Below are 26,528 nucleotides of genomic sequence, written 5' to 3' on the forward strand. Positions count from 1 at the left end.
GGTCTAGCAGCATTTGGAGGGCCACAGGTTCTCTATCCCTGCATTACATGCGTACATGGGACAGATGCATGTGGTGAGTAGGATGGGTTGGCCCTGATGTGACTTCCTCCACCACTCATAGCATCTCCCAAGAAAGATGTTTGTGTAAACTAGGCAAATTTATCTGCTTTCTAAACACTCAAAATGCTATGTATTTATTTTTTGCACACAGCATTGAAGGTATTCCTCTTTTTTATCATCTCTGAAAGTGCAGTATTCCATCCAAAGTTTTCTGAGGATATTAACAGGGAAGTAGAATCTAAAATTCTAAGTGGAGTTATTCTTTTCTTCTTAGACCACATATGGGAGTTCAAATACCTATTTGCAAAACACAGTCCTATCTCTGGTGAACTCGAATTGCATACAACACCATGGACATCTTTGGAGTGCCTCTTCAATGATGATAGAAGAGCTATTGAGTTCAAAGAGAACTTTCAGAAGGATGTCAGATCACTGATGGGTATAACTACCCTGGCTGCACTTCTGGAGGAGAAATGTTCTGGTGAGATTTTCATTCTTTTTTCCTCCCTCTTTTTAAGGGAGTAGGATTCTCTCTTGCTCCTTTATTAAATTGTACTGAAGAGCTTTGAGGGGGCAAATCGCAGCAATTAAAAATAAAACAAGGAGCACACAATGCCAAGTATCTAATTAAATTAGAGTTGTCCCACATCTGTGCAAACCTGGTGACTGAGTGCCAACCCAAAGGGAAATATGTTTAATGCTCTTTCAAGAAGTATATGGACCATTAGGAGAAGAGAGCTCCACGTGCCACTCCCTATGTCATTGTTGTTTTAATTTGGTTCAGTGAAGAAGAGCCGTTTAGGCTGCAATCTAACACACCTTAAAGACAATCCCATTGAACTCAATGGGGTTTACTGTAGACTAAGATTAAGATCGAAGACAGGAGTGCCTGGCATGCTCTGGTCCATGGGGTCACGAGGAGTTGGGCACAACTGAATGACTAAACAGCAACAACAAGATTAAGATTAGAATAAGATGAAAATCCATTTACATGATAGTGCAAGTAGCTACCATTATTCAGTTGGCAATAATGATTTACCTGTTTTCTTGGCGGCAGAAGAGACTAGACAACTCCTTTATGTTTCCATAGGAATGATCCAAGTGAAAGCCTGCATCTCAGAGTTGAAGTTTGCTGTTGCCTCTTCTCCATATGGACAACTTGTCTTTGATGATAAAACTTCACTGCAGCAGATATTTGCTTCTCTTACTCGGATCACCTATGCGGGCTGTGCAAAATGTGGACTTGAACTACAGATAGATGATAACAAGATCTACAAACAGTGTGTTAGCTGCATACCCTCTAATAAAATGAAGATATTCTACAGGTAAAAAAGTGTGTGTATAATGAATGGATGAATGTGTGAGTGAGTGAGTGAGTGAGTGAGTGAGTGAGTGAGTGAGTGAGTGAATGAGAATCAGTTGATGGTAGCTGCCATATTAATACTGTATATGAATCTGGCCCGCAGGTGTATTATTGTGAAAGGAGATACCATACGTTTTATTTAAACTTCTACATTCTCTCCATAACTTTGTTTTAAAGGGAATCAATCCAGTCTGGTGAAATGCTCCCAGGGTCAGATTGAGTCAATTACGTTCACTAGGCTTGTGGTTTTCTGTCACCCTACTCTTACTGCTTTGGTATGAATGGGTAGTAGAAAAACTGATAAAACTTTTTGTGAGTTTTTCACAGAGGGTTGAAGGGTAAGTAGATTCTTCTGGTAGATGAAGACGAATCCTATGGAAGGGCAAATGCACAGCTGTGTGCCTTGGCATCCCTATCCTGTTGCAGCCCATAGCAAAGGGCACCTTGTGGAGGAGCCAAGTGTCTCACACCCCTTTCTGGGAATTACGAGATAAGCAGGCCAGGTTATAAATGCAACATTTTAATACTGTATAAGCATTGTTTACACCATTTAAATATTGAACGTCTTTATGGTGTATAAACCCCAAAGACCATCAAGTTCCCATTTAAAGTATTAGTTTAGTTTTTATGTCCTTCCATATTTTTGTTGAAGGGGTTCCACCCTCATAGTGCCTTACCAAGCAAACAATGTTGTGGTGCAACAGGATAAAAACACCTCAGTCTAACAGAAACTGTGTTTGGTCAGTGTTACAGAACTAAGTGTTAATGCATATATTTGTATAAATTACTATTACTTCATTACAAAGTGTGATCTTTGGGTTGTATTAGCCAAAGTCCATCCCAGTAACACAAGGCGTTCAGCTTGTGCAACAGAACTTCCCCTTCCACTCCTCTCTTCCAAACGGAACCCCCAAGAACAGCCTTGATGTACATGCAGGGGGAGGAGTGGGGAAGTTCCTTTGCACAGGCAGAAACAGGATATGCAAACAGCATGATTTCATTGGATAGAACCCTCTCTATTTTTATCTATCTGTTTTGGTGATTCCCATGGTAATAAAAGTTGCTGACAGAGCTTGAGGCTGAAGTCCAAAAGATTTATGGGTACCAGTGTAACATAGAGACCCCTGGAAAACTGTTGGCGCAACAATTCACTAAAAACTAGAAACAGCATCTTGTTTTAAGAAGCCAATTACCTTGCTGAAATAATTTAGCAACTTCTGTTGGAAGCGAAACCTGACGACAAACACTAGGTGGCAGTAGTGGATAGTTTATGCAGGTGGGAAACTCCCTCCCCCCCAAAAAAATCCACAGATGCATCTGACTTTTATTATATATAGCAATAGCTGATATTTGAGGTGGTCTCTCTCAGAAATGTTAAGGGCTTTGTAGCAACTCTGCAGTTAGCATTCACATGGAGACAATTTACTGTATATAATAGAGAGAGGCAAATGGCAGGTTAGTCCATAGTCTTATACACTGAATTTTGTACAACAGAATTTTGTACTTGTCTGCAAGAGAAGTATAGAAAGCCTATTGTGAAAATCCTATTTGAAAGGGTTTCTTATATGAATTTATCACCCACCAATATTTCTTTTGCCTATTAGATTTGTTGAAAGGCAAATACTGGATCGGATTTGCATTTATGATTATGGATTCTTGTCTGGTTTAAGGTTTAACTGCATGCAACAATTAAATTAACATGACATTTCTCTTTCCTGGTCTACTTAATTGCTCCTTGGGTATCTACAGCTTATTTTAACTCTGCAGCAAGGATTGAAAATAATGGCATGGCAGGTGGTTCAGAACGTGAAAGTGTGCCTTGCATCTCTCTTTCTCTCCCTGTATGTATATTAATGTTAAGTTTCTATTTCGGATGTGGGTATGTGAATTTACATAATGCCTTCTCCCTCCCAAAAATAGAATTTAAAATATTATAATAGTTAAAATCTGATTGTTGTAGTAAAACCAAATGATAGTTACATCTACAAGCCTTTAATCCTGTGGTGGTTTTGACTTTATAAGAGCATGACTTCTGGTGAAATCTTTCCCAGGAACTGATAATGCTATAGTTAGAAGCCAGTGTCCTGTGTTAATTATTTAGTATATTTCGAAATTAAGCATCTCAACCTGCTTCTCTTTGAAATTGCAATTTATTTGTAGTTGATTAAAAGTATTAATGGGGGACTGAAATAGCTGCTCAGCTGCCAACGGATTCGGTTCACCTTAATTGCTTGCATACAGAGAGCGAACTGATTAAGCACCACCATTAGTCAAGTGTTTGGAACTTCAAAGCTGAGAACGTCCTTGACTCAAGAAGCCAAAAGTTAGATATGCTTGAGTATACTTTCCCCCCTTGAATTTATTCTGAATCACAAGACCTGTTTGACGGGTCAGCTGCAAACATGTATTTATTTATTTTTTAAAAAAAGCTTAGTCTTATTGCTCTACTTCTCCCCACCCCCACCCCACCCCACCCCCGGGTTCTGCCTTTATGTATTTGAACAACAAATGGAGGTGTTCCTAAGTATAGAGATTCATGCCATTTATCACTAAAATAAACGAGTGGTACTATTTTCTTTGGGAAATTATAAGGTGTTGTCTTTAGGCACAGCCCTCTTTGACACTGGATGGTCTCCAAGATCATCATTTCAGTTTTCAGTTATAGGGTAGAGAACAAGATTCATAGAAAGTTTCAGATGCCTGTCCTTTGATATTTTCAAGATTTTAAGTGTACTACAGTTAAACTTTCATTTAAATACAGCTTAATATACTAACAGTATAATTGCACCATAACTTCTCCCCCCTGCAGCCCCTAATAAGCACTCAGCTGTGTGGTTGGGGGATTCTCTAGAGCAGGTTTCCTCAACCTCGGCCCTCCAGATGTTTTTGGTCTACAACTCCAATGATCCCTAGCTAGCAGGACCAGTGGTCAGGGATGATGGGAATTGTAGTCTCAAAACCTCTGGAAGGCCAAGGTTGAAGAAGCCTGCTCTAGAGCAAGGGAGTTGCAATCGATAAGCTCCCCAAACTGTATTTTATTGTGGTTAACTTATTATAATACCCCAGAATAACCAGGTATATGTACTCCCCTCACTAGACAAGAGGCTGAGTCAAAAGAAAAAAAAGGTATTGATTGCTGTTCCCCAAAGAGTCTTCCAATATAGAGATCTCTCTAAGTAACAATGTAATTGAGCTTGTGCCTACAGATCCTTGTTCATCTGGAATGACAGGGGCTTGTAAATATGAGCATATAATTTCGTGGCAATCTTTTGAACAGAGGCTTTTCTTTTTAGAAATTAAACACTGTTCTTCTTAATACGTATTTTATTATTTAAAATGCCCAAATCCCTAATATTCAAGTACATGAGTTCTAGAAGGAATTAGAAATTCTTCACTTAATCATAGTTTCCCCTCCTGCTCATGTCTGGAATATCCTAATAAAGTGTTGCAGTCACTCTGGCTGTAAGTATTCAGCTTCTAAAGTCTCTTGTAAATACATTACCACTTTCAAATACAACGAAAGGCTACTGAAACAATACACTAGCATATTGTATAGAAGCAAATTTTTCCTGCTTGTTCAATCAAGGTATCTTACCGAGTCATTAAATCAAGATAATGCAATAAAAAAGAACTTGTCATATGGATAACAGTATGTGACTGAATGTCTTAATTACCAAATCCTCGGGTTTAATGAAAAATTAAGCCACTAAACTCAAGCACTGACAGGACACATGTTTTAAGTACACTTAATTAGTATATTGATTGTTAAACCCCATATTGATTGTTTATGTAAAGAATCATGCAGAAAATTTGGTTTCATATGCTGTTTGCCGTAACAAACATTGACTTGACTTGACTTAGCACTGATAGCACTTTTCCTGTTTCCTCCTTTAGACCTGCACTGATGACTGTAGAGGATGGGAAATGCGATGTGTCCGTTCAAGTGGCGTCAGAACTAATGGAGAAAATGTTCCTCAATATTCCAGCAGAGTGGCTGAACAAGGCTATAGGTAATACACTTATTTGTGTAACTGAATTAAAAAAGCAGACAAAACTTAGTGGTCAAATGTTTGCAGTTATTCAGCTTCTACTTATGTAAAGTTGGAGTTCTCCCTAATTCCAGTCCTTTAAAAATCCTCATTAAACTTAAACTGGGAGAGGTTTATTCAGGTGTTTCTCCAACAGAGACATACCAACTGTTCTGGGAACTTTTTCCACCCTGGGTGGATTAGTTAGAGAGGGGTGGTGCTTCTGTGAGTATTCTGCAGACATCCACTGTGCCTTGTACAGTCCTGGGGTTTCCTCAGTATTGACCAATAATCCAATGTCAGTGGCAGGCTTTGCTCTTTTTGAACACTTATATTTTTAAACTTTAGATAGTTGTGAATGGATTACCCTGCTTTACTGAAAGTCACAAAATGCTTCATATTGTTCTAATGGAAATATTATTGGGGGAGCCCTGTTAGAGCCTATTTTTCCTGTTCTTGTATGAGGCGGCTTGTCCAGGGAGAATAGCTTATCTTGAGTGTAAACTGGAAAGGTGTCAAGTGATAATGTTTGAACCATTCATTGTTTCTTGCAGCACCTTCTTTAGAGACCACATACGGCATGATAGTAGCAGATCTGTGTCATTCACTGCTCACAGACACACAAGCATCCTATATTTTGGAAATCCGGAGCCATTTTGTACTGGATGAAAATAGCTACCCTTTGGAGAAGATTTTCAATTTGCTGGATTTTCATCTTGATCTCTGAATATATATATATTGAAATGAAATATTTATTTTTAATGATTTATGAAATATCCCAGGTTTTGTATTTTTATAGATACCCTTTGTATTATTTATGAGCAGCAATTATTTCTATGAAAGATCCTTCTGGTAATTATTATGAAACTAGCAGGATTAATTATTGGGGTATTCTGAAAACATCCAGTCAACATTTTGAACGTCTTACCTAAGAAACTACTTTTTCCTACTCTACCCTTCCATATGAACCCAATTTTTAAACCTTTTTTACCATTGTACAGTGATATTTATAATAAAATTCACTTTTGAAAGTAGATGAGTACTTCAGAGTCTGATCTTTCTTTATTCCTCTGAAGAGCCTTTCATTGCAGATTGTGGCTTCAGCTATTTTTTAACAAATCAAATAAAAATGTTGACTAACACTTCTGCATTCATACCAGAAATCTCTTATTTCCTGGATTGAAGTTAAATGTCACTACAGAATTGCAGATGTGTTCCAAAGCAAACACTTGTTTCTATAGTAACATTTAGAGAAAGAAAGAAAACAATTTAAATTATATTTCATTTAATAGAAATCTAATGAACACATGCCACCGCCACCACCACAAAAAACAGATCTGTTTATTAGGCTTGTTCTTTGTGGGGCAGGGGGATCAATGTCTAAACTACAGCCTTAAATTCCTTTAACAATCATTTCCTCTCCCCAGTGTATCCTTGAACCTCTAGTTGTTGTGAACTTTGGATGCTTTGTAGTGGCCCAGCGACATTTCAGTCGCATGAGAACAAATGCCCACAACTGAAGCAACTAAAAGTCAGCATGGGCTAAGCTAGAGACCTTTTCTCACACACTGAATGGCTCTGTCTCATGACTCACTTGAGTGTGTTGTAACTTGAAGAAAAATGCCGAGTGAGATTCTGAGAGGCTTTATCACCACAATCAGAAGCAATTACTTGGCTGCCGTTAACCACTTGGCGTGCAATTTTTGCCATCTGAGTGGCTTCCCTGAATATACAAGGGCTTTCCTTTAAGCTTCTCTGATTGGATTCTTCCTATCCATCATGAGGCAGCTTTCAAAATGCTCAAAGGGGTGGGTGTGGGTCTGGGTCTCACAATTAATTGTGTTGCAACAGGCCAATGTTTAAGGGCAAACTCAGTCCCATGATAAGGAACCAGCAGGAAGCAGCCCTAAACTGACACCAACTCACTAAACAGAGCCTAGCATCTTGTGAGAAGCAGACTAGAGTCACCAGACTAACACATTGGTTCAAATTGTTTTTAATCACATAAAATGTATTTTTATATATATAATAAGAGATAGACACAGGAAAGGGACAAGGGAAATGCATTATTTCTCAGGCTTCACAGCACATGTTTTAACATAATGCAAAGCATTACAGACTAATAACCAAAGCATAACTGACCCCAAGACATGACCAGTGCTTCATTTCAAGCAACAACCAAGTAACTGCTCTCAACTTGCTCTGTCGGTAAGAACAGCACACAAATAAACTTGATTTTCACTCCCTTTGTAAGAATGTAAGAGCTCTGTTGTATCAGGCGAATGATCCATCTAGTCCAGCATTCTGTTCTCACAATGGCCAACCCAGATGCCAAAAAGTAGGACCTGAGCACAACTCCCCACTTTGCACCTGTGATTCCCAGGAACTGGTATTCAGAGGCATTTTGCTGCCAACAGTAGAGGTCACATTCCCATATGGAGTTTTATTGTTCACTTTCTCTCCTCTTTAATTGTTTTTGTTCACTGTTTTAATCAACAATATTACCGTACACACACACACACACACACACACACACACACTGTGTGTGTGTGTGTGTGGTCTGGTGCAATGTGCACACATCCAAAGTATGACTTTGGCAGATACAACTCAGAATTACAATGGAAACCAAGATTAAAGTCTGGCGCTTTCATGCTTTGCATTAATTAACACTGCATCCTGCTTCAAAGGGAAGCCTGTTTCATTTCAGCTAAAACAATTTCCTCATTTTCTTTTTTTCCTTCACTGAAGAATAATTTAATGATTAGAAAATATCACGAGCTGAACTCTCAAGTGAGTTACTGAAATTAAATTAGCTTTTATGATTTTTTAAAAAGTGGCTTGCGCACGACTTTAGGAGAACATAACAAATGGTCACAGCCTGAGGTTTTTTTCCTGACCTAAACAGAAAGACTAGACTCACACAGGAACTTTGGATAATGCTTCCATCCTCCCCCCCCCCCCCCCCCGCTGTTCACCATTTTGCATTAGCACAACACATGCACACAGCCTGGTGATCTAGCAAGCCTGCACTAGTATAATCCATGATCATTCTGCCTGTGACTGATGAAACAATCCTTTAGCCAACCTGAAGCAGAATCCATATTGTCAGAGAGATGGAACAGCACAGAAGTTTTGTCCACCTGCCTCAGACCAGTGAGATAATGGAAATGGCTCCAATAAATGAGGACAGAGATTCCAAAGCCAGAATGCTGCAGATGTGGTGCCTCCAACTAGCTTTCATAACATGTCTTCTGTGCTCAGTTATATCCTTAATGCACTTACCTCCTAATACATTTGATTAATTGATGTTGCTAAGGAAACTCTTAATGGCACGGTGACCAGTGCTTCCTATCCAAGGGTTTAAAATACAGGGATCAAGCCAGTAGAATCTTATGTTCCTGCCCTATTCTGCCTTGGTCAGATCTGGAGTACTGTGTCCATTTCTGGACACCACAATTTAAGAAGGATATTGACAAGCTGGGATGTGTACAGAGGAGGGGGACCAAGATGATAAAGGGTCTGGAAATCAAGCCTTATGAGGAATGGATGAGGGAATTGGGTATGTTTAGCAAGGTAAAGAGGAGACTGAGAGGAGATAGGATAGCCAGCTTCAAAGATTTAAAGGGCTGTCACATAGGATGCAGCTTTTCTCCTGCTCCAGAGGCTAGGATCTGAACCAATGGATTCAATTTACAAGGAAGGAGATTCTGACTAAGCATCAGGAAGAGCTTTCGTACAGTAACAACTGTTCAACAGTGGCACAGACTTCCACAAGAGATTGTGGAGTCTCCTTCCTTGGAGGTTTTGAAGCAGAGGTTGGATAGCCATTTGTCATGTAGAATCTAGTTGAGATTCCTGCAGTGCAGGGGGTTGGACTAGATGACCCTCGGGGTTGCTTCCAACTCTGCAATTCTGTGAAATTTCAGTGGTCTACTATGGTATATGTGGCCAACACTCTCACACTGATTTGGGAGCTCTCCTAATTTTAAGGATCAAATTCCACTTTGCAACCGAGCAGATCTGAGGTGCCACGCTGCCTTGAAATCCGGCGCTTTAAACAACGTTGTCAACACTCTTGATCACTAAGTCACCCAACACCTGTGATGGGCATACGCTGAGAATACATCTGAAGAATGTTCTGGAGACAGCACAGCAGAAAGCTCTTTGCTACAGGTGTCCCTTGCAAGAGTGCTCACCACCTTTCAGGTGCTAAGAGACAGAGCATGCCACCTCTTCACCAACTCCTTGGGCTTACTGATCATTTCATTCCAGTGCTCCAGTTCCTTGCCCCTGGTGTACATGAAAGGTCCAACAACCACACGGCCCAGTGAAGTTTCTAAAACAGGAAGGAGAAAACAGAAAAGTCATCAGATTCATTGCTATGCAAAAAAAGTATGCAGGTAACCAGATGGCAGTAGTGGAAAACAGCTCCTTACCTTCTCCCTCTGAATCCTGGAGCACAGACAGGCTCAGGCTTGCTGTATCCAGCTCCTGCTGGTCCACCTTGAAGCTGAAAGTCTCATTGTACAATGGATCCGAGCATGCAGGAACAACCGTGGTCCTTTTGCTTTTGATGAATTGATTATGATTCACTAGTGACACTTTGACAAATACACCTGGAATGAGGGGATGAGGCTGTAAACCACTCAATATAGGTTGGAAGCATTCAGAGGAACACAAATCCGCAACCCCTTCTCCAAGTTTTGCACCTTAAGGAACAGTTTGGAATGCAACCTCCATTATCTCAGTGGATGTCAGGCGGCAGAGGAGTCAACCCCCACGGCAGGTTGCCAGGAGCAGATAAGACAAGGAAAAGTTCTTACCAACTGCTTTTTATTTAATATTCACAGAGAGAAGCTTGGAAATGCAGCCTCGTGGAATAACTGCATTGCCCCGAGTGAGTCTCCACCCCTTGCCTCTCTCCATGCGCCATCACAATGGGTGCTGAAAAGTGCCCTCTGCCTTTGAGCTCTTTGCTCTCCTGCTTTCAGTGCTTGCTGGGTTCTGGGAGAGGGGGCAGGTCTGGAATGCTTTCTAAAGACACTGTGTCAGCTCGTGCTTCTTGTTCCCCCTCTCCCATTATTTCGCAGCATTTCCCCTCATCTGCCTCTGAGCTGTGACCTCCCTCAAACCCCTGTTGTAATTCTGAACTGTCTTCTTCTCTGGAAGGGTCAGGCTCTACCATTCCTCCTCTGCCCAGTCCCTGACAGTGATATCACAAATATTAAGTCTTGTGTTTCCAAAACTTGGGTCTCTAGCTGTTTTTGGACTACAATTCCCATCACCTCTAGCCAGCAGGGCCAGTGGTCAGGGATGATGGGAATTGTAGTCCAAAAGCAGCTGGAGACCCAAGTAATGTGCTGTAAATAGGGTTAATTTCTCAAAAACAAATAAGCCTTGTGTTTCTTACCGAGAGCATGTCTTTCATTCTGGAGCTTCAAGCCCTTAGCTCTCAGGACTACCACCGTGAGACGGCCCAGATAGTCATTGTAGCTGAGAGAAAACTGGAGGTCACCATGTTCAGAAGGCAGCTTTGGGGTGGAGAAGAACATTGGTCAGCTGCATTGTAAAAATTGCACTTTATCAAGAATTTAGTATTAAGAAGCAAATCTTTTCCTTACTTCACTAAGTTTAAGAGCAGAGTTATTCTCCCACACCATAGATATTGACACCATATATCGTCTTTGTGAACTGTAGCTTACTGGTCACAGGATTCAATTCCCAGAACCCTTAACACACTACAGTTCCAGGATTCTTTGGGGGAAGCCATGCACTTTAAATGTATGTTGTGGATGTGAGCAGTGATGTGAAACAGTGCCCAATAGATATTAGAGATACCTTAGGAAAAGGCGAAGAGGTTTGCCATCCATGCCTACTCATTTACAAATGTGGAAGGAATATGTACCAAGAGTTTGGTTCCCTTCCTCACCTTGCTTTCCCTGTTAAGGGGCAGGTTCATGCACAGACTGAGCACTTGTGGAAAGGAAAAGTCTGATGGGCTCCTAGGATGAAAGGGCATTAAGGATGCTAGTTGATCTGGAACAGGTGTGGGGGGGGAGCTTTGGCTTTCCAGATGTTGCTGAACTATTTCAACCACCCCTAGTCACGGGCCATGCTTACTAAGACTAATGGGAATTGGAGCTGAGCAACATCTGGAGAGCCAAAAGTTGCCCACACCTGATCTGGAGCTTTGAAAGAAAAGTCTGGGGTTCTAGCCCCCATAGCCCCTTCATAATGACACCCCTGAGGACTCAACACCAAGGACTCGTAACATCAGGTGGTGCAAATGGAAGCCCACCAGATCTGTATCAGCTTTGTATGGGCATCTGAATATTGCTCCAGAAAACTGACTGTGCACACAGGAAAGGAATCTGTGTTCAGATCTCATTCCCTTAGAGGGTGTGTTTTTATTTCCCTCTGCTCCAAAACTGTACAATGTGCATTCACTCTAGCCTTTTCTCCCACTCTCTACTGCCACTTCAAATTTATTAAGGAACAATCTCTCCACTCAAGTCTTCTGACTGATTAAATTTGAAGCACAGAAATGACTTAGTTACCATGTGAATTCATGTGAGGGCTGGTTATCTAGGGGTGAGCCAGGAAACAGTTCCATCCTGTTGACTTCTATGGAACTGAACCTTGGGTGGGACCAGAAAATGCTTATCATTTCTTAGCCAGATGATGCCAAATGACAATTGCAATATCTGCATTTTGAACTGTACCCTAAAGATATACAAATCGGGCCATACAAGAATCACAAGGCGGCAATCTTCCTTACATGGGAGAAAGTACCACTGAACTCAATGGGAAGTACATATGTGTAGGATTGCCCTGTGTTTTTACATTTTCTTAGCTCATCCCATCTGACAGTTTAGTGTGTGCTGAGTTTTCTAGAACACCCCTCTCTACACTCAAGGTAGGATAATGATTTAAGCTTTAATGAATCACCTACCTCAAGGGTATCGGCTTCCAGATCTCTCCAGACAATGACTTTGCCATCACCGGTAAAGGATTCATTTTTCAAAGGGAATATTACTTGGCCTAAGAGAATGTGTTTCTTCTGTTTGTCGACATGATAGACACAAAACTTCAGTGTCCTTTGGTATAAGGCGCTACTGGAAATCTGGATAGTAGCAAACAGAACATTGCAAATGAGGTTAAACAGTCTCATTTCCCCCAGTAAATAATCTCCCAGTTGACCACTGCAAGAGAAGTGTGTGTGTAATTGTAGTTTGGATCTCAGTTATCAGGAGTATGGGAGGCAAGAATCTACAACATCACATCAAAACAGGAGCAGGGCAGCTGTTTTGCTGCCTGAGGCAAAGGACAAGATGGTGCATTCCCTATTCTGTGCACAAAATCTGACAAGACTGGTAGCTGCATTTTACTTCAGCACTGGTTGAAGGAACAGAGTCCCCCACTGTAGGGCAGAAAGCTAACTTGGGGGTTGTAGGACAGACCACATGACACACAGTTCTAGCCATGCTCTGCCCCTCAGAATTTGTCACCTGAGGCAGTTGCCTCACGGGAGGGCCGGGCCGGCATCAATGTAATATTCCACTGACATGAAAGCTTACTTGGAAAACAAAATTCTCCTCAAACTGGGGGTTGAGATTTTTCCGCTTGGTCTTAGACTGCAGATAGCGCCTCTCGTCGGGCAGCAGGTAGATTTTCACCAAGGGGTTGCAGGAGCTGGAAGGAGACTGCAACTTCCGGGCTTTGATCAAGGAGACGAGGAGCCTTTCCGATTCTTGCTCGTATTCCACTGAGAACCAAAGCCGACCAATGTTACCCTCTGGGAAGTCTGTTTCGCTCTTGTCTTCGGGAAATCTGTACAGCTCTGGGTTGATGGATCCGACAAGGTATGCGCCAGCTTCACAGAGAGGAAGAAACCACCCAGATCCTTTGAGTTAAGAATATCAGATCTACAAAATGGAATGTTCCTGTATGAACCTGCACACCCCTGCAAACTGTGAAACTACAGCGAATGTATTTTTAGATTATTATTGTTATTACATGAGTAAGACAACGGTTTAGATTCAGACTGTAACAACATTAGGTTCATCAGGGGGGACGGGACTTGATGCCTTTTATGCATGGTTCCTTCCACCCACAGTATACAGCCTCCACAACCTGCACTGGTCCCACAACAGACCCCATCTATAGTTCAGACAAATTCCAATCATGCTTCCAGATTTCTAACACTCTGTATTCCGGTTTACTCATTCAAATAGTATCAACCTACCTAAGGAATGGAAAGAAGATCGAGGCCCAGAGTCAGGAGTGACATACAGGTCACTATCCTCCTGAATTTGTTCTCCATTTATCATATCAATCCAAGCTTGCCTGTGAAATTTTGGTGGGACGATGAAGGGGACGCTTTTTGTCCTGCGGAAAAGACAACTTACCAGAGTCAGTCACATCAAGCTAGCAAAAAAGGTGTAAAATAAACCCATTGTTCGATTTAAACGTGTGCTTAAATTCCTCCGCTGAAATGGGTAGATGATCTTGGTTTCAGATGGAACGTGACCACTGTTTTCTAGACATTTTCTACGGCTGCATTATCATTTATACACATACACATATCTAGTGGAAATGCAAAGAATATGGTAAGCAAATTAAATGTTTTTTTTAAAAATACAAAAATAGTTCCTTGGTTTTAAGGAACTATTTTTTTTATTAAAAGAAAAACAGTTAAGACAATAAGTAGTGCAACCCTTCTACCCTAAATCAGAATAATTTTTAAAGGGAGTGGGAGACGATCAGGTGTTTCCCCACGTAAACAATACCTTTCCTTTAGAATTTGAACTCATCTACCTACCTATCTACCTACCTATCTAATCTATCGATCTATCATCTTAGATCTTCAAGTGTTAGCTCTCGTGCAGCGAAAACAGCACCCACATAAAAAAGAGAATACTTGGAGAAAGTCTGATGTGTGCAGAAGTATCAAAAGTGTTTTTTTGGGGGGGGGGAACCTACCGGTAAGGAGGGGTAAAAGACCCCACCCCACCCCAAGAAGAGCCTGATGAAGACTGAGCATGCTCAGGACAGGATGCTAGCTGACTGTTGGAAGGAAGAATGGAAAACTGAGGGGAGGGGGGAATGGAATGGAGGCATGCCACACTGCAACAATCCACTTATTGTTACCCGAGCAATGCTGGAGTCAGGGTGGGACCAATGTCCTGATCCACAGGCCCAAAGGAGGTCCTGTGTGAGTGAGGTGCAGGGATACCAAAGAAGGATGTCATAGACATAAAGGATGTCAACTTATAGCAGCCTTTATGAGCAACTCATAACAGCATTTACTTACATTTGAGATGCCTCATAAACTCTCATGCCAGTTTAGTTTCAGACAAAATATGTCTTTATATATCCCTATTTCTCTCTTCTAGTCTTAATTCTATATAAAACATATTTTGGTTAGTTTCCTGCTAATTTTGTGTTCATATTTTTAAAAAAGATGTTTCTTGTATTAGTTTGTTTTTCTATTAGCAATAGCAGAAAACACATCCATGTTTTCTGTCAGTGTAGTATTTCCCCACCCCCCACCCCAAGCCATAGCTGCCAAGTTTTCCCTTTTCTCGCGAGGAAGTCTATTCAGCATAAGGGAAAATCCCTTAAAAAAGGGGATAACTTGGCAGCTATGCCCCAAGCAGAGGAACTAACATTTAATAAATTACTCTCTGTCATCTTATATGGGCAAATGTGAAACACTGAGATGCAACTTAGCACATTAAAAAGTGTATGTTGCTGTTTTATTCAAAGTAGGATTGTCATGCCAAGAGCAGTGGAATAATGGGTGTGTGTGTGTTATTGTGGTGTTGTTACTTTTATTTTGATTATGTATTTTGTGGTTTTACATTTTGATTTTATCCTGTGAACTGCCCTGAGACCTGTGGGTATAGGGTGGTAGATAGAATAAATAAAATAAAATAAAATAAAACATCAGAGTGTTCAATTCCAGTGCGTTATTAGAAGAAGGAGTGGAGTTACAGCACAGACTCCGGATAGAGACAAAAGCAGCAAGAGATTGTAATGACTTGCCCAAGAAAGCATCTATGCATCATTACCTTGCACAAAAACAGCCTATGTCAATTTGGCCAGAACCTCCCATCAGTTCAGCTGCCGATGAGGGCAGGTATCCAAATCTCACGACTAGCTCCCATCCCCAGGCCAATCACAGAGCTTCCCAAATCCACAGATAAGCAGAGCATCAAAGCAAGCCAAAGCACATATCAAAGAAAGTGAATAAACATATGTAAGCTCATTCTTTCAGCAACCATCAATTATGGTAGTTTCGGGGTTATCTTGACAGTCAAGATGGCATTTGCAGGCCTTCCAGAACATTTTTATCATCATCATCATCATTTTATTTGTATGCCGCCTTTCCATAGTGAAAACAATGTTCAAGGTGGCTTACAGCATGGCAAGATTTACATAACTACCAACTTAACAAAAGTCATAAACAATAAACATAGCACATCAAAAGGTACACATTTTCACCATTTGGTTCTACACAACCAGTGGCAAAGATCTATAAACTGTGGGTCACTGGAATGGGTTAGCCACTGACAATCTGGGTCTCTTGTTGCATGTTCTGCCCCATGGTTTAGAATCTGATAACTGACAGCAGATGTAAAAATAAAGTGCAGTGCTACCTCTGGTTACGAACGCTTCAGGTTACGAGCTCTGCTAACCCAGAAGTAGCTGCTCCTGGTTGCGAACTTTGCCCCAGGATGTGAACGGAAATCATGCGCCAGAGACGTGCGTGCAGCAGGAGACCCCATTAGCAAAAGTGTGCCTTAGGATAAGAACAGTTTCAGCTTAAGAATGGACCTCCAGAATGAATTAAGTTCGCAACCAGAGGTACCACTGTAAAATAAAATACACTATTTACCTTGCAACATTTGGCTCCTGCAGACGAACTGGTGCTTGGACTGGGGAAGCGGGATTAGTAAGTTCTTCATAAGAAGCCTTGAAATACACATTCTTCCAAAAGAGGTATACTGCTATCCCAAGAAGGAGCAATAGAAGGATGCCTCCGACCACACCTCCAGCAACAGCAGCTACTTGTTCTGATTGAGCAGAAAACACACACAGCCCAACACTTCACTGAGCAAAAGATTTAAGATGTTCATTTTACAATGAAAGCTTACATTTAGAACATGGAACTTCCAGACTGCCACTATTTTCAGGTGGGATTTGTTCACAAGCCAGGAGATTCAGGCTGCTTAATTAAAGTTGATTAACGTTTCTTGTGCAGTGAGAGTACCAAATTATGGTTTTATGTGAATGAGCAGCTGGCTGTAGAGTCACAGGAATTGGATCGTTCTCTTGTATGCAAGCCCCCAACCCCAGCTACAACAGTGCAGTAGCAGAATCAGTTCACCTTCCACACATAGTACAGGTGTCTAGGTGGTTTAATGATGGACATCTACTTTCAGGGAGTTCCCATAAGGCACAGCCTGCCACACTAAAGGCTCAGTCCATCGTGAAAGCCAGCTGAACCTCAGGGCCATGGGGAGCCACCAGAAGTGCCCCATCTGAAGATCTTGGTGATCAAGGAGTATAAGAGAACTTTGTAATGTATACTTCCACCCAGAGATGCCAAAAGGGAGTGTGGATTAATGTACAATAATAAGATACTGTTTAGGCCTCTCAATGGCTAAATTTCAAGTTTTGCATAATATTTTTTTAGCTAGATTGTTAGATTGCAATTTGTTAGATTAGTTTATTATTTCCAATGTTTTTCCTTGTTCAAATAACATACTTTAAAAAAATGCTATGGGGCCTCTTCATGCCAACAGCATTTTCTGTGCACAGTCTGGTACATGTGGATTAGGCCTTCCACGCCACTTGCAAAAGAAGACACAAATTCACGTAAGATTTGCATACACTTTGTGCCACGTGCAAACGTGTAGTCTGTCTTCTTTCCCAGGTGCAGGGGAGGGCCCAAACATAAATCAGAGTCCACACACCAGTAATAAGGTGTCTGGCAGACAGAATGAGCAGTGGAATAATTCCTCTGCCTGTACCATTAGCTACGATATCTGTGACAGTACAGGGGCCTCTGTGTGCAGCCTGCACTGTGTGCGCTTGATCACACCCAAAGAGGTTCAAAACTTGACATTTACGCAAGTGTGACGTGACCGATTCTTTGCCCACAGCTTAATCATATCCTTAAACATATTTGACCCACCCATGTGGCTCAAGGCCAAGCTGCACTTTCATTCACGGTGGTGCAATTCCGGAGTAAATTTGCGGAGTCCAAGCAGAAGTGCTTAGGATTTACGCCACTGGCAATGGGAGCAGCGTTTGGCTCACTGGTTTTTAAGAGCAGGTTTGCCCTATCTGATCCAAGAATGAGGTGATACAAATCAGGAAATAAATCAGGAAGGCAGCTAGCACCAAAACATGATGTGGGAACTTCTGTGCAGAGGGGAACCTGGGCATGACTTCTTTTTAAAACCCGCATGTTGCTGAGAAACAGTGCATTGTTTTGTTATTCACTGTGTGTTTCCCCAAGCAAAGCGACGTTCCTAGAGCATTGCTGCGTTTTCCTTCTGAATGGGAATTCTGCTGTATTTGGCAACATCCGTTCATTTGCAAAGATGCATACTGGACATGGAGGAGCAGACAGGCAGCAGCAGCTTTCAGCAGAACATCAGTTTCCGGATGTCATGGGACTACATTTCCCATCTGCCCTAGCAAGCAAGACCAGTGGTTAGGGATGATGGGAGTTATAGTCCAACAACATCTGGTGGGCATCATAGCTCATCTGCTTTGCATGGAGAAGGTCCTAGGTTCAATCCCTGGCATATTCAAGGGGGCTGGAAACATGCTCTGTCTAAAACTTTGGAGAGCCTCTGCCAGGCAGTATGGACAGTTCTGAGCTCAATGAACCAATGGACTAACTTGGTATAGCTTCTCATGTTCCTGTGAGAGTCCATTGCTATACCCCCAAGGAGAGTTAAAATATGCACAAGCTGGTATATAGTGCTTAGGATGTTGGACTTTGGTGGGGATCACACTCAAATCAACCATTAATTTCACTGGTGAAATTAATGGCCCGCTCACTGTCTAAGCCAATCGTTTTTCTCTGGGCCACGTTTTCAGAATAAAGATTTGCTCGCGCCACACCAAACTTTTTATTGAATAGAAATGCATTGCAAAACGAAAAGAAACAACTCCTAGCAGTGCTTGATTTGTAACATAGAACACAACTGCTTTATAATATGATCACGGGACATTCGGAAAGTATGAAACAATGCAGCAACATAAGAACAGGACTCTTTCCTAAAATATAATATTGATTGTCCTTGAATCTTCCTGCCACATTTGCCATTCTCTCCTGCTACACCTTTTGAGAACCACTGGTCTAAGCCTGCCTAACAAAGGGACCGTGTGCCAAGCCAGGCCAGGCCTGCCTTTCCATTATTTCCCCCTGCCCCAAGGTCACAGCACTAGCAATTACCAGTCTTGCAATGGTATCATCTGCGAAAATAATAATAATTCTGCACCTGCCCTTCCTGCTCCACTAAACCACTGATCACAAATCCTCCCAAACCAACTACAAAAGTCAGAAGTGTGCATACGGATTGACCGAACAACCAAAGCCAGTGCTTCCACTCTTGCAATAACCCTCATATCTGGTTTCAAATCATATCTGGGTTTTCAGGCCCCTGGCATGTCCTGTTTAAATGTTTGGATTTTTAAAAAATGTCCTTTATTTGGTGCCAATTTCTCCTCCAGCATTGTTCCAGCCAAGGGAGAGGAAGTAACTTTGTACCTGTCAGAAGGCAAGCAACCAGTCAGAAGTCTTCATAGATGAGGGAGCATAGGCGAATCTGTATACAACTGTCTTATACTGTCCATGGGAAGAATGGGTTCCTCCTAAATCTCAGAGGAAGGCTCAATCCCTGACCAAGACTCACACATCAAGCAATGTTCACATCATGCTGAATTCTAGCTTCATTGCCACCATGCCTAGGAGATGTTTCCTGACAGATAGCAGTTTTCAACCTTAATGAGCTATTAAGAACAATGGGCTGTTTTCCAGACATTGAGAAAACATCATTAAGCACCAGCAAGCAATTCGCTTAAATAAAATATGATCACTTAATAGCTGTTCGTAACATCTCACTTCATGATCCAGGATGCTAGCTGTTCGAAAAGTCTTAATGGTTAATGTTGGGCACCCAGCGGCAGGGACACAATAATGGGGAATGCTCAACTCAACAGCTTTTACCGGGCATTAGGTGTTAAAGCACATTTTAAATACCCCAGTCCATGACAGGGAACCCACTCAAAAGATCTCCTGCAAACAGTAAGTGCAGTCCTTTCTTCACTTGTTCAGGCACGGCCACCCCTTTCCTAGCAGCCCTGACTCAGCCGTTTTCTCAGGGAGGCATGAAGAAGGTGGAAAGCCTGTTGATGTTCCCTTTCTGGACCGTCCCATGCTTGCAGGTAAGCAAACATGTAGGTAAAGGGGTTGACTAGATGAGATCTGCTTCTCTGTTTGCCCTTACCCCCTTTGTGGACTCAGGGCACCTCTTTCCATCACACAAAGGCTAGAGAGGTCACTAGGCACTGAGGTTCCTCCTCCAGGAGTCCTCTCCATCCATCTCTGGCTTCACAGGAGCTCCAACCTGCCCCTCTGGTGCCATCTCTTTTCCCTTCATCAAGGAATCGTTTTATCCAAGGATGCAGGACATTTTAATGCCAATTTATGCAGCTGCATCTTACTCTACTAGAGTCTCTGCCAGCAATCCGGTGGAATCCAGCGCTGATTTTGAATCCGAGTAGTAGGAAACGTAAGGTGTAGTGGGGTGGTCCCTGTGGTCCTTCACACTTGATTTAGGCTGAAACCCTATACCCGCTTAAAGGTAAAGGTAAAGGGACCCCTGACCATTAGGTCCAGTTGCCGGCAACTCTAGGGTTGCGGTGCTCATCTCGCTTTACTGGCCGAGGGAGCCGGCGTACAGCTTCCGGGTCATGTCGCCAGCATGACTAAGCCGCTTCTGGCGAACCAGAGCAGCGCACGGAAACGCCGTTTACCTTCCCGCTGAAGCGGTACCTATTTCTCTACTTGCACTTTGCCGTGCTTTCGAACTGCTAGGTTGGCAGGAGCTGGGACCAAGCAACGGGAGCTCACCCCGTCGCAGGGATTCGAACCGCTGATCTTCTGATCGGCAAGCCCTAGGCTCTGTGGTTTAACCCACAACGCCACCCGCGTCCCTTGTAACCCACTTACCTGGTAATCAATCCCCTTGAACATGATGTTGGTTACGTCTGTGTTGACATATATAGGGTTGTACTGTTAGTGTGTTACTTCATAGAATTGTAGAGTTGGAAGGGACCCCAAAGGTCATCTTGTCCAACCCCCTGCAATGCAGGAATTTCAACACATGGTCTCCCATCCAATCTGCAGCCATACCAGACCCTGCTTAGCTTTGCAAAGCTGCTAGCAGTTTTATGGTTGAATCTGCACACATACTATATTTCTGTTTCTGCTCCGTTCCAGGCAATTGTTAGGTAATATGTGGTGTTGTTGTTTTAATTTAAAAGGGTCCATTTTGTCCACACAGTTTTGTGCCCTGTGGCAATACCCCTTCCATGGACTTTGGGATAATCCACACCACAATTTTATATCTACTGTATATTCATTTATCTGCTTTGGCCTCTCATCCCAGACTCCTGTAAGTTGAAGTTTGCATATTCTCAAGTTCACTGGCAATTTGCTGCCCTGTCATGACATCTGAAATCAGCTGCCTGAGCAACCATCTCACTCTGCCTAACGGTACGGCCGGCTCTGCTTTGAATCCATTGCTAACAGGTTAGAAGACAAGGACATTTTCAAGCATATCTTTAACTTAACAAACAAATCATTATCTTAGCATTGAAATTAGTGAAACATGGGTTCCCTATACAGAATGAAGGGTGGGCTCCTGCAGAGTTCCCCCACCCAAAAACCATTTTCTTCCCACTTACCCCCAAGAAAAGCATCTCCAGCCTCAACAAGCCTCTGGCTGGCAAGAAGACCCTCCTCTCCTCCTCTTTGGGCTCAGGGGAGGGGGGGGGGTCTCCTTGTGAGCCACTAGGACTCTCCAGGGTGCTGCCCATTGTAAGTGATTTTGTGTATGCACCCAGGGGCCCAGAACGGAACCCCCACGTAAATGGGGAGTCACCTATACTAGTAGTTCAAAGGTCTATTTGAGGTGAGTTCTGGCACTTTTTCTTCTATGCGAAAAAAGCACTGGCAGCACATGATGCAAGGGAGAAGGACAGGTAGCATTGAAAACTACAACAGCTGCACAGGCTTTATTTGTTCTACATTATCATAGGGGTGTTTTAGTCCACCCTTCAGGCATGTTCCCAGGACAGCGTACGTAAAAGCAATGCAAGAATTCAAATACAGATGCAACATCCTGATAGACTAAAATGACAGCAGAGGTTCTGGGATTCTCTCCTTCTAACCCAAGAGTAGGTGACCTGTGGCTCTCCAGGAGGCATTACACCACAGTTCCTATCATCCCTGCCCATTGGCCACAATGGGGACTGGAGTCCAACAAAAATCTACAGGGCTAACCCTGTTCTAATCTAAGGTTTCTTGAAATAGGATGCTCCAGACCCTAGGCAGGTGAAGTAGGTGGTTTCAGAATGTATCTGTCGAGGCTGCTCAGAAATACTGTGGCTGTAACAGCTGGGTTACAAAATTCCAAAACACAAAGCCCAGTGGTCCATTGTCTCTATCTCCAGTAGGTGTAGAGAAGCAGGAATTTCAGCAGGTGCAGCTTGTCATGGTTTTTTTTTTGGGGGGGGAGAGCTGCTTCTGATCAGTTTCCTGCTTCTGCATATTTCTCCGTGATACAGGAGCCCTCACCTCCCTTGCAAGTTGCGCCTGGCCACAGAGACAAAAGTGCATGGCGTGCAACTTTTAGTATTCGTTATTGCGACGGTTTTCTGCCAAACAGCTCTCAAAGCATGTGACAACCAAGAAGTGCCTACTTTAACGAAACAATATCATGCCACATTAATGCTGATCGGCAGCTTAATCGTTGCACGGGGAGATTAAACCTGGCTGCTGGCATTCCACCAGGGAGACACCAGCACCTCTAAAGAGGTTGTCTTGGCTGAAATTCCAGGTGTTTCCTAAGCACAGGCAAATACAGATCTCCCCTGCTCCCCCTGCAACACCTCTTTCAGCAGCATTGCCCAAGCCAGTGACACTTTCAAAGACAGCAGCTTCCTGACTCCAAATGAAGGAACCTCCACAATTCTATGAAAGTTGCACTTAACTCTCCTCTTCCTTCACCCCCTTCTCCAATCGCGAAGTTGCCCCAGTTGTGCACTGCAGCTCCACGTGCTGCTACTTACCAGACATGGGTCCCAGGAATACAGAAGCGGTGCGCTCTCTCTCTCTCACTGATGTTCCACCTGTGCAGCCCAGAGCTTCATCATTCCCATCTACCCAACGGAGGTTTCAACTCTCGGTCTCCTTTCTTCCTAGCAGCTGTTCTTTTCTCCCTCTTCTCTGAGGCAGTTGCATCTGGGCTGGGGCTGGCAGTAGCAGCAAATAAAAGTAAATAAATAAAAGCCCAAGCAAACCCCCAACGTCTCTCTCCCTCCCTAACAACCTCAGGTGCCAGCTGATAACTTTTTCCCACATGGATCTGGATCCCACCTGAGATTAGAGGGAGGGAGGCAGCGAGGACTGGCTGGGCTGCACAGCTCCTTACCTCTCCTCCTAGTCTCCCTGTGGATGTTGAATAAATAAACAGCTCCTCCTCCTGGTCACCAAGGAGCTCCTTGAGATTTCAAAGGCTGCTGAGACCTGGCAAGTCTAAGGAATCTAAGAGAGGGACAATGTATGTGGGCCCTGCCAGCAGCCACCCCTTCCTTCCTGGAAAGCGCAGCGTTGGCGTCCTCAAAGCATCCTGACAAAAAACATTGGCACAGAGGGGCCAACTGCCAGAAGCGTAACTTGCCTTGCCTTCTATTTAAAAACAAAGCATCCGAGGCCTTTTTGGGATATGCTGTTTGGTTTTTCTCAAGCAAGTGGAAAAATAAGAGATTTCTTTGATGGTTTGACGTAACCGTGATCCAATTAAAGGCTAAGCGGAACGGAAGCAGGATTTCCTCCCATGCCTTTTCTCCATAGTAAAGGACCCCTGGACGGTTAATTCCAGTCAAAGACGACTATGGGGTTGCGGTGCTCATCTCGCTTTCAGGCCGAGGGAGCTGGCGTTTGTCCACAGACAGCTTTCCAGGTCATGTGGCCAGCATGACTAAACCGCTTCTGACACAACAGAACACCATGATGGAAACCAGAGCGCACAGAAACACGGTTTACCTTCCCACTGCAGCAGTTCCTATTTATCTACTTGCACTTTTTGGCGTGCTTTTGAACTGCTAGGTTGGCAGGAGCTGGGACAGAGGAATGGGAGCTCACCCCGTTGCGGGGATTCAAACCGCTGACCTTCTGATCTGACTCCACCACCTTCTACATGCAAAAGCCAATCACATCTGCTGATGACAGGACAGCATCTTCCACTGCACCATAGCGGCTATCTTCTACCTCCACCGTTGAAGGCAGTGTGCCTTTGAATGCCAGTTCCTGGGAACTGAAATTGGAGAGAGAGGCCTGTTGCACTTAAGTCCTGTCTGCAGCCTTCTTGTTAGAACAGGGTACTGGACTAGATGGGCCTTTGGTTTGACCCAGCTGTGCTTTCCTAATGGCAGCAGGTCATATATGCCACACCAGGGGCTATGTTGCCCCCCAATATATATATATTTTTGGGGGGCAGGCCCCCCAAATGTTTCAAGCAATCAAGGGATAGTGGAGCTGAGCGTGGCTTGGCTTCCATGGCTGGCTCCGACTGCTGTTAACCTCATAAATCGGCAGCTGGTGGCACTTGGGCCAAACTGTGCTCTCCATTGCCAACCTTTGTGGCAAAAAAGATGTGTGGCTGATGAGAAGCACCTGCTCCAAAAGGAGTTGGGCGGAGGTTGTCGCCTTGGCCTGCCACTTTCCCCACTCCCTTCTCAAAGCGGCCCTCCAGTAAAACGGCTTGCCAACTAGGGCCACGGAAGAGCTATTCCTCTGAGTCTTTTACATCAAGAATCCACAGTGGTGTTGGGAGATTCTTGTACATAGTTTTAAAGCATAACAGTCATCTCCTTACAGTGCCATTTGTACAGAAGATGTACCAACAGCACCACCTCTTGTCATTCTGAAATATTGCACCCACCCAAAAATGAGGGTTAAAACAAGCAAACAAACAAATAAATACTGAGCAGGCAGTTTTTCCTATGCCAGATCCTAAAAAATAGCCAGCTAGGAATCTGCATCAGGATATTGCTACTGTCAATAAAACAATTATTTAAGAAAAGGCATTCTTGAAACACTGGGCTGAACAATTGTTTTGTGAGCTTCTCCCAGGCTCAGTCTGTGCCTGCTTTTCTTCTGGGACCTTTCCCTGCCTGTTCCCTTGATGGTTGCCTCAATTGCCTCCTCTGCTTGCATATATGTTTCTGTTCTTCCAAAAGTGCTGTGAGCTTGGAGAATCTGTGATGGGAGCAAGAACAGAGACTCCCTGGTTAAAAAGGAAGGAGGCAGTAAGGAAAACAGAGAGAGAGAGTTGGTGGTGGGGAGTTTATATTTTAAATGCTGCTAGACTACAATTTATTATTGCATTTATGGTCCACCTTTTTATTCCAGGAGCTCAAGGTGAGGTAGGTGTAGGGAGAGCGACAGAGAGAGAGAGAGCAGAAGAAAAAGTCATCCAGTGAGCTTTGTGGCTGAACAGGGATTTGAACTCTGCTCTCCCTGGCCCTAGTACAACCCTCTAACCACCACACCAAACTGGCTCTTCAGTGCCATGTCAACCCTGACCACTGGCCAGCTGGAGAGTGCTTGGTGCTGTACGAACGTGGAAAATGTCCTCGTCAGGTTGCATGGTGAGAGGAGAGTGCAGTCACAGTAAGCCACAAAGGGCCACTGACACAAATCATCTATCTTAAGCAATAATAAGGTATTTATTAAGGAAATTGCCTTGTTTCCAGAAATACATTTAAAAAGAAATACAAATAAAAGTTGTCAAATAATGGACAATTTCTGAGTTCCTTTAGTAGGTGGAATCTAGGTCATGACAGTTTATAATGACCCAATTGAATTTTCGTCCATATGTGTCCAGTTTTATTTTCATCAGAGATAAGATGAGATGTCCACTCCTTAACACAATAACTTTCATTTTTATTCTTCTTCCACCCATGCCAAAGAATTTCAGTTCTCAGCTGAGGGACGTTGCTTACAAAAGGAGAACAGAGACACGTTTTAAAAAATAATAATCATGTATTAATCTCTGTTATGATTGTAAGGGGAGGTTATATAAAACTGATAGATTAAAGCAAGATTTGCTTGCATAAATGCAGTTAACTGCGCTTCAATCTGCTACAGAGGCAACCCTGCAGATTATCACAGGCTGGGGTCAGTTTGCAGTCCCAGATCACATTTTAATGCTACCCTATCCATGAAACATTGTTACCTCTAAATGACTAACCACCAAATGTATGGTCAAGATGAGGCACACTGATGGTTGTGGCATAATACCATCCTGGAACTGGTATTATTGGGGATACAGACAGGTTATGCCTCTAAATATTTAGCACCGACCTGTGCCCCGTTGAAGATGCTTTACCCTGAGAGGTCATTTCTGTTGTGCGGAGGAAAACTTAAACACATTGCAGGATTCCCAAAAGATAGACTAGAGGCAATTGTATTTCATCTGGCAGAGCTATAGCTACTGCCACTGAAGGCAAGTGAGCACCATGGTCACAAATCCAAATACATTCAGGATTGCTACTGACCATAATAAATCCAGTTGCATCAGACTTATCTTAAACTTAACAAGAACTTATAATAAGACTAAACCTTAACACTGTAGCATACAGCACAGAACACCACACCAGAACAAAGAGATAGAAAGAGAAAGTGCGAAACCCAGGCTCCTCCTGGCCTGACTATTATAGTCACCATGACCTTGACACAAAGAATAACAGAACCAGTTTAAACC

General features: G+C 43.0%; 2 protein-coding genes across 4 annotated transcripts in view; one reads left to right on the plus strand and one right to left on the minus strand.

Annotated features, from left to right (window-relative positions):
* The window catches only part of LOC118096431 (shieldin complex subunit 2), a gene marked incomplete at its 5' end in the record, with an annotated part of 11,720 nt that extends 5,235 nt beyond the window's left edge, over positions 1 to 6,485 (plus strand). Inside the window, 4 exons of the mRNA XM_060275206.1 lie at positions 335 to 541; positions 1,151 to 1,385; positions 5,318 to 5,433; positions 6,006 to 6,485. Coding sequence (XP_060131189.1) covers positions 335 to 541; positions 1,151 to 1,385; positions 5,318 to 5,433; positions 6,006 to 6,178 — 731 coding nt within the window. The remainder of the gene's footprint in view (positions 1 to 334; positions 542 to 1,150; positions 1,386 to 5,317; positions 5,434 to 6,005) is intronic.
* Positions 6,486 to 7,414: 929 nt separating this feature from the next.
* Positions 7,415 to 23,280, minus strand: LOC118096433 (synaptotagmin-15-like). Of its 3 annotated transcripts, none has more exons than XM_060274987.1 (9): positions 23,193 to 23,280; positions 22,831 to 23,013; positions 16,352 to 16,529; positions 13,697 to 13,839; positions 13,029 to 13,324; positions 12,404 to 12,574; positions 10,862 to 10,982; positions 9,888 to 10,067; positions 7,415 to 9,787 (listed from the first exon to the last, which is right to left on the minus strand). In XM_060274987.1, exons 2-9 carry the CDS (start codon positions 22,835 to 22,837, stop codon positions 9,654 to 9,656), a joined length of 1,230 nt encoding a protein of 409 aa, XP_060130970.1. In that variant the 5' UTR covers positions 22,838 to 23,013; positions 23,193 to 23,280; the 3' UTR covers positions 7,415 to 9,653. The 3 variants fall into 3 exon arrangements, with proteins under 3 accessions (XP_060130970.1, XP_060130969.1, XP_060130968.1); XM_060274986.1 differs by having other exon boundaries at positions 23,138 to 23,267; XM_060274985.1 differs by lacking the exon at positions 23,193 to 23,280 and having other exon boundaries at positions 22,831 to 23,186.
* Between the last annotated feature and the right edge of the window lie 3,248 nt (positions 23,281 to 26,528).

Source organism: Zootoca vivipara, chromosome 5 (assembly GCF_963506605.1).
Source record: "Zootoca vivipara chromosome 5, rZooViv1.1, whole genome shotgun sequence".
In the NCBI taxonomy this organism is placed as follows: Eukaryota; Metazoa; Chordata; class Lepidosauria; order Squamata; family Lacertidae; genus Zootoca; species Zootoca vivipara.

Coding starts and splice junctions, on each gene's coding strand:
- LOC118096433 (XM_060274987.1), bottom strand. Junction 10,983..12,403: donor TGGAAGCCGATACCCTTGAG/GTAGGTGATTCA, acceptor TCCACCCCAAAG/CTGCCTTCTGAACATGGTGA. Junction 10,068..10,861: donor GAATGAAAGACATGCTCTCG/GTAAGAAACACA, acceptor CCCTCATTCCAG/GTGTATTTGTCAAAGTGTCA.